This window comes from Marmota flaviventris, chromosome 3 (genome assembly GCF_047511675.1).
Source record: "Marmota flaviventris isolate mMarFla1 chromosome 3, mMarFla1.hap1, whole genome shotgun sequence".
NCBI lineage: Eukaryota > Metazoa > Chordata > Mammalia > Rodentia > Sciuridae > Marmota > Marmota flaviventris.
The window spans coordinates 17,088,480-17,109,623 of NC_092500.1; the positions used below are offsets into that span (position 1 = coordinate 17,088,480).

At 56.1% G+C, this 21,144-nt stretch overlaps 2 protein-coding genes across 3 annotated transcripts in view; one reads left to right on the forward strand and one right to left on the reverse strand.

The window, feature by feature from the left end:
* Slc41a2 (solute carrier family 41 member 2) overlaps window positions 1-12,415 on the forward strand; it is a 170,132-nt gene extending 157,717 nt beyond the window's left edge. Inside the window, exon 11 of the mRNA XM_071609577.1 lies at window positions 9,219-12,415. Coding sequence (XP_071465678.1) covers window positions 9,219-9,560 — 342 coding nt within the window. The 3' untranslated portion in view covers window positions 9,561-12,415. The remainder of the gene's footprint in view (window positions 1-9,218) is intronic.
* Window positions 1,467-21,144, reverse strand: part of Chst11 (carbohydrate sulfotransferase 11) — a 216,464-nt gene continuing 196,786 nt past the window's right edge. For both annotated transcript variants that reach the window (XM_027943767.2, XM_027943702.2), the window contains exon 3: window positions 1,467-2,321. In XM_027943767.2, coding sequence (XP_027799568.2) covers window positions 1,467-2,321 — 855 coding nt within the window. The remainder of the gene's footprint in view (window positions 2,322-21,144) is intronic.

Consider the following 21,144-nt stretch of genomic DNA (forward strand, 5'->3'; position numbering starts at 1 on the left):
AGAGGGCGGGAGGCTGTCCTTGACGCCCATGCTTGGCAGTCACGAAGGTTCGGAGGGTCTCTTAGCCTCTGCAGGATGGGGAAGGTGGGCGGGTAAGCACGTGCCCACACAGCCCACCTCTGATCTTTACAAGGAGCATAAATGCAGCCTGTTGCAACTCCCCAAGTGTGTACCTGGGAAGCGTAGAAGACACCTCCACCCGGGGATGCGGATGTTGACTGGACATGGCGGGAGGAGGCACTTGAGGACCTTCTCCTCTCCTTACCCAACCAGACCTCGGTCACAGCACTCTTCCACGCTGTGCCTGGAGAGTCCCTTCCGGGGCTTCAGGGCACAAAATAGGAAATATTTTTGCTATTTCTTGGGTAATGACCTTAGATTACTCACTGAGTAGCCTGATCCAAGCGTGTGGTTTTCAAATTTGGGCCAGAGAAAAATGCAAATATGTAGGGCTCACGGGCCTTCTAGAGTTACAAAGAGTCCAAACCCCACTTGAAGTCCGTGAAGATCAGGGGCCTGGTTAATGTCGAGCTGGATGCTCTGTGTCCACGTAAAGCTTCTTGAGGGCTAAGTCTACTGGGTTTGTTCAATGCTCTGTCTGCAGGGCCTATACCTGAACCTAGAATATAGTAGATGCTCAATAAATACTTGTTGGCCATAAAGCAACAGCTGCTTCACCTTCACCACAACCGGCACTGCCAGTTAAAATTTTCTGTTTAAAAAAAGCCTATTCTATCAGGCTGCTAATTTTGGTGAAAAAAAAATTGCTACAATCAGCTCTCTCCTTGGGTTTAAAAAAAAAGTCACATTTCTTTATGGCAAGGGACTTTGGGGTCAATTGCATTGGGTTTGGAATTAGCCCCTTGGGAAGATGCCTCTGAGTGCAATAGTGACCTATTTATCTCCAGCAGAACTTCAAGAACAGTGGCATCCACACGCATCACAAGGATTGTCACCAGACGACCCCATGAGAGGTTAGTAGGGAGAACATCGTGCCCCCCAATGAGCTGCAGCGAGCAAAGCTGGAACCATAGATTTCTTCAGGGGACCTCGGCGTTCTGCTGCCAAAAAGAAATCTATACAGAGACCGTGTTTAAATAACTATAAATAACATTAATCAGAACTCATGGAATGCACAAGTCACCATGGAATTCACCAGGACACAAGGAAACCTCTGAGACAGTGTTGCAGTATTCACTTCTGAAAACAAGGACAATCCACCCTCTTCCCCTGCTGAAGACGGCGGTCCCTCCCTTCGAAGGACTTTAAATAATTCTCACCATGCTGCTCGCAGCACGTTCCCCAAAGCAATATTAATTTACAAAATAACCCAATATCCATAGAATTCTTTTGACAAATAAAAATCTTAAATTAAAAAGCATGACTCTCTCCCTCTGCCCGCTCCCCTCCCCGGCGCCCACCCCACCCCACCCCACCCCCACCGCACCCCCCACCCCCACCGCCCCTCATTCCAATTTCAGGTAGCTTGGCACTGAGTAATTGAACATTAAAAAGTCGAGTTTGTAGACTTCGTAGAGCTGCGTCTGGTGCTCGGAGCTGATGTTCTGGAAGAACTCGGTGGTCATCTCGTCCGTAGTTCGGGTGGACTTGGCGTAGGTGGGGAACTTGAGCGAGCCGCCGACGCCCGCCAGCTGCAGCACGTAGTTGGAGTCCTCCTCCAGGGTCTCGTACTTGCCCACGAGGTCGTAGCGGATGTGGCACGGGTGGCACAGCGAGTGCACCGTCTGCCAGTGCTCGTTGAAGGGCTCCTCGCGCTGCGTGTGCGGGTCGATGAGGTAGGCGACGAACTCCTCGAAGCGCACGTCGTGGCCGCGGCGCAGCGCCTCCTGCGTGGCGTTCCTGCGCTGGCGCCGGATGATCTTGGTGCCGTAGCGCTTGTGGAAGGACGTGTTGTACTTCTGCGTGAACTTGTTGCGGTAGGCGGACACCAGCCTCTCGAAGGGCTCGCGCACGAACAGGAACTTGAGGTAGCTCTTGAGGCGGTGGTTGATCTCGGGGATGCTGTACTGGTTGAGCGTCTTGAGGTTGGCCGCCACGTGCGCCTCGCTGGCCGGGATCTCCATGGGGTCGCTGTACTTGCCGCGGCCCGTCAGGACCATCATGAGCCGCTTCCAGTTGGTGCACGCCACCTTGGGCACGTAGCAGTAGATGAGCTCGTGGTCCTCGTCCACCACCAGGTGCTTCAGGTCGTTGGGGGTCAGCACCCGCCGCTTGCGGCTCAGGGCGCTGTGGGCTCGGCACGTGTCGGTCACCTGGTCCCGCCTCATCTGGTGCAGGACGGCCGTGTTGGAGAGTTCCAGCTGCAGAGGGGACACAAGAGGGGGGACACAGGTCAGGGGGCGTCTGGAACTTTTCCACTTGGCCACGTCCAGACACGCAGCTAGACCTCCCCGGGTGCGGGAAGGGCGTGGGGAGGGCCAACCTGTGTGGTCACAGTCTAGGCAAAGAGCTACGAGTCTCGATAGAGGGACATGTCTGTGCTTGGGACACGTCTGTGCTCCTCTAAATTTCAGGAACAAAGGTTTCTCCCCAAGGACTGTCCAGTCTGTGCCAGTTCTCTGGACTCGGAAACAGGAGACCACCATGCCCTGTGCTCTGCCATCCTGGTCACCAGTACCCAGGGATTCAGGGACCCGCTGGGAAGGATGACACCCTGTTGTAGGCTCAGAGCCATGACACCACCCCTGCTCTCCAGAGTGTGGGCTAGTCCCTTCCTTTAAACAGAAAAGGAGTTGTTAGTTGTGCTTCAAGTTAGGGACAACACCAGGCTGTGGAATGGCTGCAGGAGCTGCAGGTGACATGGTGTCCTGATTTCTTCCTTGTCCCAAGAAAACTCCGCACCATACACGGGTCTGCTGACCTCCAGCTCCAGCACCAAACTGCTTTTCCAGCCTCATTCCTACCCCTGCCCTTCATCCCCAAGGGGCGCTCCTGGGAAACCCGGGACCCACTTCCCCCTTTGTCCCAAGGATTCCCGGGCTGGTCCAGGGGGGTTAACAGGTGTGCATTCTTTTATGAAAGGAGAAAAAAGAAACCTAAGAGAGAAGGTCGGGAATCTCAAAGATCAATCTTGCCAGCTCTATAGTTTTGCCACAGGTCAGTCCCAGGTCACTGAAATCAATTAATATTTATTTTGAATAGAGAAACTCTGACCTTTGCAATTCCTGACTTGGAAGCAGTGCTCCATCACGGTAAGAGGAGCACTCATGGGCGACCTGGGCTGGTAAGCAATGCCATTAAGAAGAAAAAGGTCCTTCAAGGAAATGGAAAGAGCACGAGGAAAACAGGGCCCATCGATTTTGCCGTTTGAGTTGCTCAGGATAATTTTGAAGGCAATGAAATTCCTAAGATGAGCGGAAGAGTGAGGGGGTCCCCTCCCCCTTTTCTAGATCCCCAGGGAGGCTGTGCTTCAGCGTCCTGGCCACAGAGGAGGGAACATGGACCCCAGACATTGGAGTCACTTTCCCTCCAATCCCTCCAATGGCAGAAGTGGAAAATAATTCAATGGGGCTTTGAAATGTGGCATTTGTGGGTTTTTTCTCTTCCACAGCAGAGAAGGAGGCGAGGAGACCAGCTGCCACAGCCAGGTCACATGACCTCCCTCAGGGCGCCTGGGGCCAGAGAGCTTCTCAAAGCTGAGCCACGTCCAGAGGAAACTCACCTGTGTTCAAGTCTTTAAAAACATGTTTTAATGCTTTTTAGTTTTCAAACAATTTCAGAATAGTGTTGACTGGATTGATTAAAAATACGTCATCACGAAACTATGCACAAATATAAGACCAGGTATCCAGCTCCAAGACCAAAACAAAAGCAGACACTCAGATGAATACCTCAGCACAGTGGGGGGTATTTTATGGGAACTGAGGTCCTGTGGGATCCTGTGGAGCTCTCTGGGGGCTCTGGGCAGGCCCTTCTGAAATCCCTGCTACTGTGCTGCGTGGCCACTAGGGTTCCGGCTTCTCATTCCCACTTACTCCAGCACTCCACAGCTGTGACTCCAGTTGCCTTTTTACTTGGTACAAGTACACCGTCCACACATTTTGTTCTCCACCCACCTCGAATTAGCTAAAAACAATAAAATGGAGCCACCTGGTGCCACCAAACACCATGGGTGAACATGTGTGCCAGGGCATCCCGTGGCAGGACTAGGGTGTCAGGGGGTGAGGCTGATAACCCAGAAATGCTTGAACTTTTTCAAAAGATTGTCATCAAAATAAAAAAACAGAAAATTCATAAAATCTTAAACACAACTCCAGATCCCTAGAAATTCTGTGGATTCCTTGAAGCTTGGTTCAGGAATCCTGGATGAAGGGGAGCCCTGGACAGGCCACAGGGAAGACAGGACTCCTCTGCCATCACACCAAGATGGGCAGGACAATCTCCATGTTCCTTCGTGGATAACAACATGTTAGAATTTGTGATGAGGAAGACTGCAATGTCTAAGGCATGTTGCTTCCATGTCCCCTGTCTACAGACCCCTTTTATATACCTGTCAATCAAGGAGCCCACTGAGACATTCCCAGAGACCACAGAGCCTACGAAAGGGCCTTTCCTTCTTTCCACACCTACATCATTCTCTCCTGGGTCAATAATAACTATCGACTGGTTCTCAAGCTTTCGTGTGCATGGAAGTCACATAAAGCAGTTTGCTGGATTCCATTCCCAGAACTGATGAGTCAGCAGGTCGGGGACAGGACCTGAGAATCTGCATTTCCAGCAGGTTCCCAGCGTGTGAGTCTGCTAGGGCAGCCGGACCCCAGATTGGAGGGTTTAAACGACAGAAGGCATTCTCCCACAGTTTCAGAGGCTGAAGTCCAAGATCAAGGTGCTGGGCAGGGCTGGTGTTCCGGGGACTCCCTCCTTGGCTCAAGGATGACTGCCCATCTTCCTGCCTCTTCACACACCCTCCCTTGATCAGGCCCCACCGGGGTCTCCTCTTTTTCTAAGGATTAGACTGCTGTCTGGACATTTTGTTTTTATACGATCACCTCTTCAAAGACACCGTCTCCAACCACAGTCGCATTCTGAGGGACTTTGGGGTTGAGAATTTGACATGAACTTGGGGCAAGGGGACCCAGTTCAACCCCTAACCCCAGGTGGTGCTGGTGCTGATGGTCCGGTCACCACACTTTGAGAACCACACTTCTACTCTGTGGAAATGTCTGTGATCTACCGTCTCTCTCCAGTTCACAGCTCTTGTTAATCACAGCGCTCAGCATCCAGGTTCACCATCTGCTGCCGGGACGCTCCTAGACGTTCCCCAGCCCCAGTCTCCAGCTCTGTTCATGCCCCTCTGATCTCCCCGAAGTACCCATGAGGTCGGGGGAGGCTGATTCTCGGAAACCGTGGACATGGCTCCTGGCTCTGGGCTGTGTCCTGTGATCTCCTTGCAATGTCTATTTTTAATTTGGACATTTAAAAAAGGCAACTATAATTACTTTAAGTACCAAATATAGAGGTTGTTGGACAAAGCCTTTAAAATTTTACTACCGTTTCATCTTAAAAGGAAGAGGAGCTGGTTTCCCTTAAGTTAAAACATCTCCTGTGATGTCTGCAACCTCCCTCAGATGCGAGACCCACGCACAAGGAAGAACCATTGCTCATCTCAATGCTCGGGTAGGGGACATGCAGGGAAATGGAAATCCAGAGAAACAGGTAACTCTGGAAGCTTCCAGTGACTGGGACTGTCCGAATCTGCCTTTCACGAGCATTAGCTCAGGCGCAGCCTCAGCTTCTGTGTTTGAAAAAATCGGAATATTTCTGATGCATTCTTTTGTCTTTCATTGCAGAACTGGGGGAAGGGACAGAACCCGTGGAGCTGATTTGCTCGGAGTCTACTACATTTCCTTCTGGTCCAGCAATTCTTAAACTCAGGGAGAGGGCTGGTCACCAGGACTTACTGTGGAAACCACAGCTATAGCAAGAGAGAGGCACACCTTTCCACAGCTACCATTTTATTGAGCACCTACTATGTTCCAGCCATTGTTAATCCTCACACTCTGTGAGGCAGGTATCACTCGTATTCCCAACTTAGAGATCTGGAAACTGAGGCGGGCTGGGGGGCATGCTGGGGATATAGCTCAGTTGGTAGAGTGCTTGCCTGGCACGCGCAAGGCCCTGGGTTCAATCCCCAACAAAACAAACAAACCAAAAAACTGAGGCTGGGGTTCTAATCCAGGCAGACTGCACTCAGAGATCCTGCCTGAGGAGGTCTCCAGACCCAGCTGGGAGTTCCCATCTCCAGGAGAGCCAGGGGAGCATTAAACACTTCTGAGGCTCCGGTCTCACCCAGAGCAGATGGAATGGTTCCAGCTGTGGCCAGTTCTCTGGGATCCCAGGGCTGCCCTGGCAGGGAGGTCCAATGCCAGGGTGTAAAGTAGAGGCTTGGACTGAGCAGGACCAGTGTGTGATCCTGGGACGGTTTCATTCACTGGGCTGGGATTGCCTGAGGGCCACCGCCTGCAGCCTCTCCCGGTCACTCCAGGATGGGAAGGACTGCCCCTGCTGGAGCCCCGATGCCCCAAAGCCAGCTGCCCCTGCTCAGCTAAAGGACCCCAGAGCCGACTACAAAACAGCCAGGTGGAACCAGCTAGGCACTGGCCACCCCCAAATGCATCCAGAAAAACTCAGGGTCAGGGTGGCCATTAAGAGGAACCTCTGGTTGGCTGGGGAGGCCCACACCTGTTAATCCCTGTGACTTAGGAGGCTGAGGCAGGAGGACCACAAGTTCAAAGTCAGCCTCAGCAACTTATCGAGGCCCTAAGCAACTCAGAGACCCTGTGTCTAAATACAATATTTAAAAGGGGCCGGGGATGTGGCTCAGTGATTAAGCGCTCCTGGGTTCAATCTCTGGTACACCCCCCCCAAAAAAGAGAAACCTCTGGGGCCTCAGCTCTCCCCATCCCCTTCCCTGACCTCAGCACCCACCTGCTTCTGACCCACTTATCACAACTGACTTATTTTGCTGGTCTCTCCCTTCTGGATCTTGAAGAGGGCAGAGGGCAGATTTTTTTAATTGGTGGTGGTGGGAAAGGAACCAGGGCCCCTGCAGGCCAAGCACATATCTACCACGGAGTCACACCCCGAGCTCTGGAGTAGATACTCTTCATTTTGGGGGTTCACTGTTGTATTCCCTGTGCCTGGCACGTAACAGACACTCTAAGATTCATCAAGGGAATGAAGGAAGGATCCAGTGCGGGGTGGCAGGCGTTGTGCAGGGTCCGCGGCTGCGAGGCAGCTGGCTCTGGTGCCTACCCCTGCCCCCTGCCCGCTGCCCCCTGTGGGCCTGGCACCCCGCCTGCAGCTGCAGCTTCAGGGCTCCGCACCAGCCCAGAGGTGGAGGCCGACGAGCAGCCGGGCTCCTGGGACTCCTCAGGGTTGTTAAGGCCAGCGCCGAGCCCCGGGTGACTGCGGCAGCCCTGGAGGAGGGGAGGACCCTGGCACCGCCCACCATCTGGGGAGGCCAGGAGGAAGGAGGAAGGGAACCGAATGCTGGTCAGGGGCCCCCAGCGCTGCCCACGAGGGCGTGTGGCACGGGGCTCCCTTCCGGCCGGCCAGGTGCAGCTGGAAGGGCCTGATTCGCATCTCAGAGCCTCTGTTTGGGCTTCCGGAGGCCTGGGCAGGGTGCGGGAGGGGCGTCGGAACAGGAATGGGGCCGCTGCCAAGCTGGACTGGCTTCGGATGAATGGTGGCCTGCAACAGGGACAATGGCGGGGAAGGGACGCTGCTCTTGCGCTGCTTGCTCGGGGGGCTGGATTTCCTGGGAAATCTGAAGGCAGCGGGGCAGGCGGGCGGTGCACCTGCCGGCCAGCTCTGGGCTCTGGGAAGTCACCGCTGGTGGAGAGGGAGGAGGGCTTCCCCTCCCCCATGGAGACGGCCTCCCTGAGGGGGACACTCTGGGAAGAGGGGCCCTCCAGGTTCTCCTGGAGCTTCACCCCTTGAACCAGCTGGCTTTGATGGCTCTGCGCTTGACCCTCTTCCCAGACTCTCTTTCCAGCCTCTTCTACTGATGTTTTGCCTGAGTCACTCGACTTCCCTCCGGCCTTAGTTTCCCCGTCTGTAAACTGGGCACAGTAAGAGTAGTACTCCTCAGGGTTGTTTTAGGATTGCGAACCCACAGGGAAGGCACTTAGCACAGTACCCGGGACACAGAGAGCGCTCAGGAAGTAGTAACTGTCACAAACCTCACAGCGGGTCATTTTGTCAGTGGCTGGCAGGACAGCCGGCTGGTCCCTCTGCCTTCTGCCTGGCAGCGGTTCTCAATCTGCAGCATAGGTAAGAAACACAGCGGGCTGCGGGGACAGTGTGGATGCTCAGATGCCACCTGAGCAGGTCAGCTGGGGGGGGGGGGCAAGGTGCACGGCCTGGACCGCGGCCTGGTAGTGATCCCGCCACTCCGATTGTGGGGCTGGTGGCCTCTGTTCCACTCTGAGGACTGCTGACTTAGCCCTGCGCTTCACCCGAGCAGGCTCTGCGGTCAATGTCAAATACATTTGTCATCCTACAAAACGCCTGGTTCACGGAGATTCAGTGTCTTGCTGACGGAGGAGACAGACAGATGTGATGGCAGGCCCTTGATGGGCAGCTGTTAAGGAGATGGAGGTCTAAGGAGCAGTGCTCCAGCCAGTAAAGATGAGCCACGGGACGGCGAAGCATGATGGGATTTAGGAGTGAGTGGGCCATGGGGTGAGAGATACCCCAAAAGGCTGATTTATTTCTTAATAAAGGAGCAAGTTTCAATGATACCCCATTTCCCCACTGCCCTAAAGGGACATGGGAGCATTCTCTGGGGCTTTCATTTTTGCGTGGTGTATATTCCTGGTGAGGGGACGGGAGCCTTTTGCCGAGAGGAGAGGAGGTACCAGCTCTGAAGTTGGGGCTCTAAAGCCTCACGTTTCTGGAACCCCTCTTCTCCACCCTTGGCAATCGCAACAACCTGGGCCCCAAGGGCCATCTCCCCACCATCACCCAGGCCCCTTTATCTCAGGCTCTCTGAGACGCCAATCACCATCAACAGCGTGAGTTCAGCTCACTTCCAGCCTCTGAGGCTGCTGGGGTGGGGGCCGGCATCTTATGGGTTCCAGAAAAAGGTACCCAATACTGGCAGGATTCACAGGGCAGTCAGCTCTCTGCCTACACATTAATGTCTTTAGTACTAAGATTTGTCTGTCCACTCACGGCCTTTTTCCTTTTTCAAGAAGGACGGCCCGTGTACAGTCCCAATGGCAGCTGGCAGAAGGCCACCAACCACGGAGTGCTACAGGGACGAGCCCAACGGAATTCGCCAGCTGCTCACTGAGGAGCTGAGCATCTGCTTCTTAAGGCCAGGACGAGGACCTCCGGACGCACACACAGCACAGGAGGGGTCACAGACGTTGACCTGGGGCCCAGAAGGGGATAAGACACCACGAGTTCAGGACATCCGAGGCGTGAAGACCCCTCTGCTTGTATGGCCTAGAACGCGGAGCTTCAAGGTTGGAAATGCCTTTGCCACCACCCACTCCCAGCCTGCTTCTTCAGATGGCCAGCTGAGGCCCTGAGACGGGCACTCGCCCACTTGTGCCTGGGAGCCAGGGGGCTAGGACTGGAGCCCGGGGCTTCTGCCTTTGTGTGGGTGCAGCTGCGAGGTACAGAGGGAGGAGGGGTCTTCTTGCTCCGCCTCCCCAGCAGGCCTAGCAGTGGGGTGGGGATGGGTCCTCGGACAGAGCGAGGGCAGGCCAGCCTGGGACCTGCTCCAGTGTCACTACAGAGCCATCAATGCGGTGGTGCCAGGACAGGCCGAGTGCTGGAAAGGACACCCTGGCCACCTCCCCAACCAAGAGGAGCATTGTGACTCCATACACGAGGAGCCACAGTCGGTGGGAATTCTGAATCCAAGCAGGAGCAAGTGACCTAGTTTATCATCCAGAATAAGGAACAAGGGCGAGGCTCCCCTGCGCTGGCCCAATTTGGGGCGCTCATTTTAAAAAGTGAAGCAAGAACTGGGGAAAATCTTTTTTTTTTTTTTTTTTAAGCTCAACGACCCTGCTTGGGCAAGTGGGAGAAATGAATTGATTTCAAGATACAATTTTTACAGAGAATCAGCCTCTCCCCCAACCCACAAAATCAATGCTGAACAAAACCCGAGAGTATTTGCTGGGAGGAGCTCAGGCCTGCTCCGCCCAGGACGTCTGGATGTGGTGGAAGCCCCTGTGGTTGTAACGGTGGTGATCACACTGGGCATGCCCAGTGAGTGGCCCAGAGAAGGCGCTGTCCGTATCTTCTAGAAACTCATAAAAAGATGAAGAAATTCCACACGTTCACCCTGCCCAGTAGTCCTTTGCCCCAAGATGCCAACAGGAGGGAAGACTGGCTGATGTCACTTGTCCTTGCACTTCCTCTGGCTCCTTGGGGTGGTGACTAACAAGTGGTAGGTTGGGGACTTCAAGGAGAGAGAGGGACAGGGAGCCTCAGGCCTGCATGTGACCATATCGGCTTCCTCCTGGAGTGCCACTAGGGCTCCGTTGGGCCCCTCTGTGGGCTGTGGGTGGGTCCACTCACCCTGTCCCCTGCCCAGCAGGTTGCCCACCGCCCACCCAGGGCTCCGTGCCAGGGAAGGACAAACTGGTCAGTTAAACACAGGCCCCGGGCCAAGGGACTGAGGAAGCCCAATTCCAAGTTCGATAAGACGTGGGGAGAGAGGATGTGTCCCACAGGAAGGACCTGGAGGAGGAAGAGATGACGGCACAGGGGGGCCAGGGACAACCCAGGGACCCACAGGAGGCTGGCGTCGGGCTCCAGATCTGGCAGTTACCAGCGGCAAGGCCCGGGCTTTCGCCCAAGCCTCCACTTCCTCACCTGTACAATGGGCCAAACAATACCTCGCCCCAGGTGGCCGTGGGGACAGGAGTTATGATGGCCTATAGGTGTGTGCTCACAGCCACGGGGTGGGCGTGAGGGTGACGTGAGGCAGCAGTGGCTTTCCCGAGGAGGGATCAGTTAGCCTCTGGCTCTCACTGGGCACAGGTGGCTGAGGCAGGGCCAGAGCGCTGGCCCAGTGGCGGGGAAGCCACCACTTTTCCTAAGACAGGGCGTAGAGACCGGGAGGAGCGAGCTGGGCACAGAGAGAAGGCCACCCAAGGAGGGGACAGGGTGGGGCACAGAGTGCAGACCGGAGGCAAGGGAGCAGGGGACAGGTAGGACACCGTGGCTGGCCCTGCCTGGGCTGTACCCAGAGTGACAGGAACAGGCTGGACAGCAGGGACGGGAGGTGCGGCCCCCTCCCCCACCAGGCTTCCAGAAAGGAAGCTTCGCAGACATAATTGCCCTGCGGAGCCGGGGGCGGCGCGGGGCCTTTATTTATACACTAAGTGGTGCTTCAGAGCGGTGGCAGCGAACAGAGGGGTTCAGACGAGCAAGTGGGGTCAAGGCAGGCGGCGGCTGAGGGCATGGCCGATTGTCATGAATGAATGCACTTCCAGTGCCCACTAGAGCCTCCTGGGGAGACCCCCAGTTCCAGGGAACAAGAGCACCTGGGGGCAGTGGGGACAGGCCACCACAGCCTTCCCAGGGGAGCTGGCCTTGGGCCTCCCCATGGCTCTTGTCACCTCCTGCCTGTCCCTCCAAGCAAAGCCACAAGGGGGTGGAGGGGGGCTTTGTCTATTTGTTTTCTTCTGAAAAAACAAAAATCTAAAAAAAAAAACCCAAAATCTACTGCTCCCCAAGAAATGGCCGGTGTTCCTACTCAGGTCTGCTGCCCTGAGGGAGGCACCCGGCAGAGGGACTGCAGGAGGTTGGGAGAGAAACAGAATGAGCTGGAAAATTCTAGGCCAATGGGTCATTCATTAACAAGCCAGACCAAGAGCCTGACCAGTGCCACCCCACCCTGCCCTCCAACAGATGCACCTGCAGGTGACAGGCTGGTGGGTGGCTCAGGCCTGTGGGGACAAGCACGGTTTCTGGGTCCGAGGACCCTCTGACAGTGACCGTTAGACCCAACTCAGGAGAGATGCCCTGGTGAACTCCCGTTTCTGAAGTTACGGAGTCAGAATTTCCCGTGGGTACTTGCTCAGGCAGGACATTCCATAGAGACGGCCGAGGCTGGGGAAGGGCAGTGAGGGTAATGGTTGGTCAGGAAGATGGGGCCGATCCAAGAGGAAATAAGACGCTAACACTCCAGCGCGCTTCCCCTTCCCCTCCTGCTGCACGGTCACCTGCCTCCAGGGAACCAGCTCCTCCCTCGGGTCCTTCCACCTTCTGGTGGGGTAGGCAGGATGGGAGGAGAGGGCATGACAACAAAGGGACCTGAGACCTGAGAAGGGGCAGGACAGCCCCCTCCCGGGGCCCCCACTTGGACCCCCTCCTCTGCGGAGGACTCTCTCTGTTCTGTCCTTCCAATAAAAGGTTGTGCCCTCGCCCTGGTATTTCTGGGGTGATCCATCTCAACATGGGGGAACAGGACCTGGAACACGTGTATGTCACAGGACGAGTCTTGCCCTCTTGTCTTCTCAAGGCCCAGTGTCCTCCTCAGGGCCCACGACAAGGACCCTCACGGCCCAGGGAGGCGCCCCCCCACTCTGCTCTCCTAAGTCAGATTTCGGGGTGGTGGCACAGGGTTTCTAGCGAAGCCTACATCTCTGAGGTCCCGTCGTCCTTCCTTCCTGTGGTCCTGGGGACGAACCCAGGTCTTACACTCGCGGGGCCAGTGCTGACCACTGCTTTTTATATTTTCTTTGGGGACAGTGTCTTCGCTCAGCTGCCCAGGCTGGCCTCAAGCTCGTGATCCTCCTGCCCCTCTCGGGACCCTTGTCCTTCATGGACACGTGGCTGGAATTCAAAATCAAACCAGCTGCTCCTGGGGCTCTTCTCTGAGTCTCCGTGGCCAGCCCCGGGCAAAGCAGAGCAGCCACAGGTGAGGCACCCAGATGTCCCCTGGGCTCCCGAGATGCCCTCGGGGTGGGTCCAGCCCCCGGCCCACCCTGCAGCTCTGAAACTACAGCTGAATCCGCCTGCGGCGCTCTTCACCCTGGGCCAGAATCCAGAAGGGCCAGGCATTTTCTCGGAACTTCTAACCAGAAACATCTGGAAATACATGGGACTAAGCTGGAAGCCACAGGGAGTCTCCAGCGCAGCCTGGCCGGGCATCCGTTGTGCCCGCCTGGGGCTCCCGGCCTCTTTCCCAGCATCCTCCCCTCGGAGATGAGCCTCCTTTCTCTGTCCCTCTCCTCCTCTCCTCTGCTCCCTCCCTGCCTTCTCGCTCCCACTGGACATGCCACGTCCTCTCCTTCTCAGGGCAGGCGAACTCCTGCCACCCTCTAGGGCCCAGGAAGGACCAGGGAGGCAGGGAGCACAGGGGCAGGAGCGTGTCCTCGCTTCCTGGGGTCTTCACCCTAGAGCGCCCTGCAGGGACCTCGATGGAAGATGCCGGAAGGTGTCACTGCCTCTTCCTGTGTCCCGTCTCGGGGAGCGGTCTGCCCAGGTGTTGTGCCGGGCACTGGGCCATCCCCTCGCCACCCTGGCCACCGTGGTACCAGATGTGTCATCTCTAGGCTGGGTGGTGGCTGACAAGCTGGTCCCCCGCAGACCAGGTCCCTCCCGTCACATCTCTGACCCGGTTCTTCCTGAGCTCCAGACCCTCATCGGGCTCCACCTGTAGCCCTGTGCCCTACAGGCCTGCCTGGCGGGGCGCTGACCCTGGCTGCTTCTGAAGTGGGGTGCTCTCTCACACCTTAGGGGCCCAGGCGGGCGAGTCCTCTGCCCTGGTCTCCCCCTCAGGTGTCTCCATGCCTACCCCCTTTCTTACCAACGGCTGTGGGCACCGGCCCTCACCTCACCTCCTCGGAAAGGACTCTCTGGTGGCCCAGCCCTGTCCCCGGCTCCCATCAGCCAGTTGCTTCCTCCCTGGGAAGCTGCAAGATATGGTGACTGTCACACCCCCTGCTAGCCTTACCGTGCAGGGACCAGCACCGCATGCTGCGTGCCCAGCAGGGCTCTAAGCTCTTATCACCTGCCAACACCCAGCTCCCACCCAGCCCTGCGAGGCAGACACTGGCCGCTGCACATGAGGAACTGGGGCCCCGAGGGAGGAGTTGGAGCCTCAGAGCCAGCAGGTGTGGGGCTGGGCTGGGCTCAGTGTGGAGCCCTCGCCTCCCACGTGTGAGGCACTGAGTTCGGACCTCAGCATATACATAAATGAATAAAACAGAGGTCCATCAACAACTAATAAATAACAACAATAATAATGAAGCTAGCAGGTGGGGAGCAGGAATAGACCCAGGCCCGGACTCCACAGCCCACTGTCTTCCTTCTACATACCACAGCCACCTGTTTACCTGTCTAGCCCCCGTCTCAGCTCCCTGGGGGCTGCTGCTGTACGGAGCTCACCCGGTATCTCCACCTCCAGCAACAGGACTGCCCCAGAGTAGGGGGCCATAGTTTGCAGGACACGAGCGCTCCTGGCAACCGCGTGGCCTGCCCTGATCAGGCCACGCACTGCCAGGCGAGGCCCAAGTGAGAGCGCAGAGCTGACACAGAATCGCTGTGTCACTTATTAGACACGTAACCTTTCTGCCAGAGCACCCCAAAACCTCCCCCGTGGAGGTCATGACTGCACCTCGGATCACCTCGCTCTCTCCCTCGCTTTGACTCTGCCCTGAAGCTCTCCCAGGAGGCGGGGAGCCTGGCCTTGCGCGTCCTTCTCACCACAGGCCACACAACTAGGCACCTAGGGGAAGGCAGCAGGGGTCTGCAGAGTGAGCCAGGGGTGGTGGCCTGAGGCCCTGCCCTTGCCCCTGGCAGAGTAGGAAATATGGGACTGGAGAATCGCAACCCACCCACCCATTTCCACCTGTGACAAGATGCAGAGCTAAAATCGGGAGGGACAGCAGGTGCTCCGGTTCTCCTCTTGAGTTCTAATCCTGCCCTCCCTCGTTTGCTGTGTGACCTTAAGACAAGGCAACCTCTCTGTGTCTCTGTTTCTACATCTCTAAGATGGGCCTAGGCGAGATCTAAATGAAGGCCATCTACCCAGGGCCTGGAACTGCTGGCCCTTCAGAGGGGACACTGTTCTGAGAGCAGAACCCACGTCAGACCCTGACACGACCACGCTCTTCCTTTGAGATTCTGGGACTGGGATTTCCTCAAGCAGCTCCAAATCTCCAACTACCTTCAAATAAAACTTTAAAACAATAAAACAGCAAGACGAGTCCACAACCGCAAGAAGCCGTCGGCTGGGCCTGAACAGGTTTCTTCCTGGGCTTCTTCCACCAGCAGCGCCCACCAGGGGCCCCTGGGCCACCAGATCTGCCGGCAGGAGCTGTGGCCTTGGAGCCATTGGCTCAGGACTGCTGGTGCTGGGAGCACCCAATGCGCCCTCCAGAGCATGGGCCCCCATTCCGGGACAGCCCCGTGGGGCCTGCCTTCACCAGGGGTGGCTCACAAGGGTGTGGCAGCCACTGTGGCCTCCGTCAGAGAGCTCAATCGCCCACCACTCCTGTCTGCAAGCTTCAAACGCAGAGCTCCCTGTCCTTGGAGGCAGGATAGGTAAGACCACTGAACCCACCTGGGTTGGAGTCCTGCCTGTGTGACCTTGGGAAAGTCACTTTACCTCTTCTGTACGGTGGGAGTGGCAGTAGTGCCGACCTCACAGAACCTGTGGAGCCCTCGGAAGGACCCTGAAACATGGCACGTGCTAATGCGACAGCTGTTATTTCCACTAAGTGACCTGGTTCGAGGGGTCAGTCTGCTTGGGGATGCAGGGCTGCATGCCCAGGGACCTGCTGGGTCTAAGGTGTCCCCAGGACCAGGCACGTCCTTGACGTCCACAGCCTGGATGCTACTTCCTCCCACAGTGAGCTCCTGGGCAGCCCCTTCCCCGTTCAGCTGGGGAACCGCGGGCTCTCTGGAGTTCCTTCCCCTGAGGGACCTGGACAAGCCAGGTCCTGCATCGAGCCCAAGTCAAAGCCTGGCTCGTGCCCTCTGTAACTCACTCTTCTAGCCCGAGAGCCGGCAGCAGCACAGCACTGTGGGAAGGGCGCACACCTGTGGATGTGGGAGTGGAGGTGGGGGTGATCCTAGCTGCGTGACCTTGGACGGGTCTCGGGACAGGTCCGGGCCTCAGTTTCCCCATCTCTAATGGGGCTACTCACACCTACTACTCAAGAGCGCACAGGGAGGATTAAATGCAATCCATGTCAAGTTCAAGGGCCGTCTTTGTGGACTATGTGCCAGGAAATATGTGTTCAAATAATAGATACTTAGCGCCAGCGAGAAAGAAGGATTCTGATCCCTCTGTCCCTGAAAAATAAATCACTGTTTGTTTCACCATCTGGTCCCATAAATGATTAGAAAGCTGGGAAGGAAGAGGCCTAAGAGAGGCTCGATCCAGGGCACCGGCAGACGACGTCAGCTGTCCAGAGACAGCAGATGCCCCCGGTCAGACACACAGACAGCTAAGCTCAGGTTCTGACCCCGCCACTTCAGTATGAGGGACTTTTGGACCAGTGCCTCAGGGGGCTGACCACCAAAAGGTGACTATTACCTAGTACTGAGCACAACAGGTAGTCCCACCTGGTACCCCCCCTGGACCCCACGGAGGGTGGGGCTGGAGAGGGGGGTGGGGGACTAGACAGGAAGGAGGTGTATTTCCAGTGTGATGAAAGGTGGAGTTTGAAAAATTGAATTCCAGTGATTTTGGTTTCCAGGCTGAGGTAGGATAAGAGGCATTAAAAAACAGAAAAGACATAAAAAGGCAGGGCAAGGACTTTGAATTAAAAGTCCACAAACTTTTCCTCTATTCTGCCCACGCCTCCCCCGTCCAGTTCCACTGAGCATCTCACCATGTGGCCGTCTGCACGTTAGATGGTTCTACACACCCCGGTTCTCGTTTCTTCAGTGAAGTTCATAAACTAGACCTCAGGCGGCTGCTGGGGGTCACTCACTGGCCCCGGAATGACTATTCTTACCCATTCCTGCCAGGATGCTGTGTGCTTTAAATGTCCGGATCTCAAACTCTGCAGAACACAAGCATCCAGGGGGCACCTGCTTGTCAGAATGCAGATTCCCAGGCTCCGATCGGGCAGCAGCCTCAGGGGCGGGCGCCTTGAACAAATCCTCCCCGTGAATCATCCGCAGAAACCTGGCTTGGCCCCTCAGTGCCTGGGTACTGGGCCACCATAACCTCTACGCATACAGGTTCGCCAGGTCCCCTGTCCCCGCTGTCCTGAGCGTCATGACAGCTGATCAGATGGTCAGGCCGGGAGGCCTCAGCACAACTTCACAGAATGAGGACCAGAAAGGTCCAAGAGGAGTGTCACCTGCCCGGGTCGTGGGTCTGTTTCTCCAAAGCTTTTCTTAACCTCTTGGTCTCTTTTTCTCCCGTTTTTCTCTCTTGCTATAACCCTTAAGACCAGTCTAGAAATGAAATGTTAAATACCTGGAGGTAAACAGGCGGAGGAGGAGGGCTGGGGTGTAGCTCAGCAGCAGATGCTTGCCTGGGTCCCACCCCAGCGCTGCCAAAGTAAACAAGAACCCCAAACAAACCAAACCCCCAAACTAACAAGAACAAACAACCCCAGACCCGTAAGAAGAAACTAAAAGATCCCCCAAGTGTGGAGCTGCCATGAGCCAGAGACCATTATGATGCAGGGACTGGTGTATTCTCCGAGATTTTTCTTAGGCCTTGGCTGGCGTCCTGCTGTTTGGTGGCCACATGACCCGGGCCCAGGATGAGCCAGGGACGGGAGGAAGGCGCTGGCTACCAGCCTGACCCCTGCCTTCCTGCCCCTCTGCACCTGCTGCTCTGGGAAGAGGCTCCTTCTCCTCCCTCCCGCTCCTCCAACATGGAAGCCGGGGGCACTCAGAAGGGCAGGGCAGGTGGGGACCAGCCTGCCTGGGCAGGGACAGTGGTCTCAGGATGATCAAAGCACGGAGCTCGGGACTTTAAGGATCCCACTGTTTCCTTGAGTCGAAGCAGACGGACAAGAGGACATTGGAGCCCATGAAACCGAAGCCTGTGCTGGCCAGAGGCAGAGCATTTCAATCAGGTCGGGCTCAAGACTCTGCCTAACCTCAGCCGAGCGGTGGCCTGGATCTGAGAGTCCTGGTCCAGCTCCTCAGAGGAGCTCACAGCGCGTGCAGAACGACCCCCGAGCTTTCAGAAGAGGAGCCTGAAGGCGATCAGCATGATCACTCCAGACGCGGGAGTTGAGAAGACGGTGTCCGCGGTGTGTCCACGGGCGTGGGCCGCCTGACTGGCTTTTTTCTTTTTGTCTGACTCCGTCCCAGTTCCTCAGGGGGTTGCTTCCCCAGGAGTCACAGCTTTGGGGAAGGTCTAGGCCCAGCCCCGAGGAGACTGGCAAATCAGTCCTTGTGAATCTGAATAGCGACTGATTACAGCCTCTCACCACTTCTAAAGGAACCACTTAACCAATTAGAGGGCAGCCCAAGGGAGGGAAAGATGCTCCGGAGGAACAGCGGGAGAAACTGTAGCTATTATTATTATCACTGCTATTATTTAAAAGCTTGCTAGGTCTAGAAGCCACGGGCTCTTTCAATCCTGGGTTTAACCCCCACCAACATTCCAGAAGGCGCAGCTGTGTGCCTGGCCCACTTCCCCCTCCCCTGGGCCTGGCTGACGCCTGACTCACTCATGGAGCTGGGAACACTGCTGGTCTGCCATTTCTGTCCCCATCACTTCAACATCACTGGGGACCTAGTAGATGCTCAATAAATACCTGCTGAATGGCTGATCAGGGCTGGCGAATAAAGCACTTCCTCTTTCAGTTCTGAATGTGGATTCCCCTCGAAACTCGAATGTAAAGCACTGGATGAACTCACTAAGGAGCGAACACCTAGGAGCACCTCCAGTGTGCTGGGCAGCGGACTGGTTGGTGCAATCTTGTCACCACCCCTCTACCACCGAGGCGCATCTCCAAGGGGAGGTGAGTCTGCCTCCCTTGAAGGGCAGCTTCACGAGCACGCTCCTGCCCGACCCTCTTGCCAGCTCCTTGGCCCACACCGTCGGGCTCTGAGGAGTGAATTTCGGCTTGGATTATTGTCACTTCCGTCACCTGGGTAGAGGGACACCTTCCCGGCCTGGCTGCCTGCTCTTGGCCAGGTCAACACATCTGATGATCCTCAAAGGGCTGAACAGAGGGAGCCAGGAGATCAAAGCGTCCCTAACTATAGGACCCTAAGGGGTCCAAACCCAAATTTGAACTGTCACTATGCACTCCCAGGTACTGGCCATGGGTAGGCATTATTCCTTCCAGAGCGTTCTCATAATGTAATGTCACCATCATGACTACACCATCAGGGAGAGGGGTGGTCAAAGGAATGCCCATTTCCTTCTAGATCCTAGAGACCCACCTGTTCACAAATACGCTGCTAAGACAGCGCAGTGGCCCCCGGAACTGCCCAGAGGGAAAGATCATCGTCTCAACTGTAGCAACCACGTGACGCGTCCTCGACTTGCTCCTGATATTCTCCGGTTCCTCCCACCGGCACGTATCTGCCCCACGTCCTGCGCCTTCAGGATCCTACACTCTGCCGGATGGTGGGATTGCTCAGGTGTGCTAAACACAGGTGGTGAGTTCTAAGCACATCCTGTCACCAGGCCAGCCCAGGGAAGACCCAGGTGTCAGGCGATCCTTGGGGATGACACTCTAAAGGCACCCTCAGACCCACGGCAGGTCTACACACCCCGTGCGCCCCAGCCCAGCCCAGCCCGCCCTCCTGCCACGCTGGGTCCTTCCGGAGGCCCCATCCTGGAGCATTCCTTTGTCTGGGGGGACAGACAGAAGGGCAGATGTGGCCACCCTCATGGGGATGCTGCTTTGGTGGAAAGGGTTTATTTTTAGTCTGCGGTGCCAGGTGCCGTTCCAGCCTCTGGTTTACGCTGCAGCCTTTTAATTAGAAGCCCCTTCACTTTCCACTTCCGCCCACGGCCTGGGTTGTCTCTGGGATCACGCTGGGGGGCAGATCCAGTGTCTGCTTCGAGCTTGGGCCCTGCACCTGGGGGGACGTGTGATGTGGCTTCGCTGGCCAGCGGGGACCACCCCGGAGCCAACTTCTAAGTGATCTGTCATAAAATGAAAGGCCAAAAGTTACCTTTGAACTCTGAAGCTGGACCCAGAGCCAAGGATGAAAGAGTCTCTGGTGACATCTTTTGCTAAGGATTCTAGCTGAGGCCCTCGGAAGCCTCAGCTTGGAACCCACTGCTCTGTCCCTCTCTGTGCAGGAAGGGGGCCGGGTATTTGCTGTCTGCCCCAAACTGGCTCCATAATGCCTGGGTTGACAAGGCCCTGTTCTTGTCAATCCTACTTCACTGGCTTCCGGGGTGGACACAGAGGGATTGATGCCTAAGGACCAAAGGGCTCCCTGTTGTCCAGCTACCGGTGATCATCCAAGATGGCGGACACAGAGCAGGAGAATCCAGGCACCACTCCTGTTAGTCTCTGCGAACCCTGCAGTCCACCCCCCCTGGTCTTGCTTGAGTCTGGGGAGGTGAACCTTCCCATGGAGAATCCACCAAGATGGACCTGAGGCTTCGGCTGCGAGACTCTGCCCACCCACCACCACCATCTCCAAAATAAACCCATCCTGCGCTGCTGGAGGGTGACGGGAAATCAAAAATGTAGAAGAGGACCAGGGTTGGAAGCTGGACTCTGCCACACCCCGAAGAACTCACCAAACTTTTCTGAACCCTGAGATTCATTAGTCAAGTGGGGACAATGAATAATACTTCCTCCTGGTGTGAGGACACAGTGGGACGACACGCCCAGGGCCCGAGCCGTGTGAGAACCGACTCGGATGAAATGACACCAGAACTGGGCTCTTGATGTCCACACTATGCCAACAACCTCTGTCCCTAACGCACCCAGGTACTGGGGAGAATGAGACCCCTGGGGTGGCCTCTCACTTAGGTGTGGTAGATCATGCAAAGGAAACACAGAACATCAGTTAAGTTGGGATGTCCCATCATCGTAGCATAAGTATATCCCAAATGCTCTGTGGGATGTACTTACACGACACATTGCTTATCGCCTCTCTGAGGTCCACTGAAATGTGACTCGCAATACCTCACCTGGGGCGATACCTTAACTCCTTGTCTCCCTATTTATTAAACAGTCTTGATACTCCCTGAGA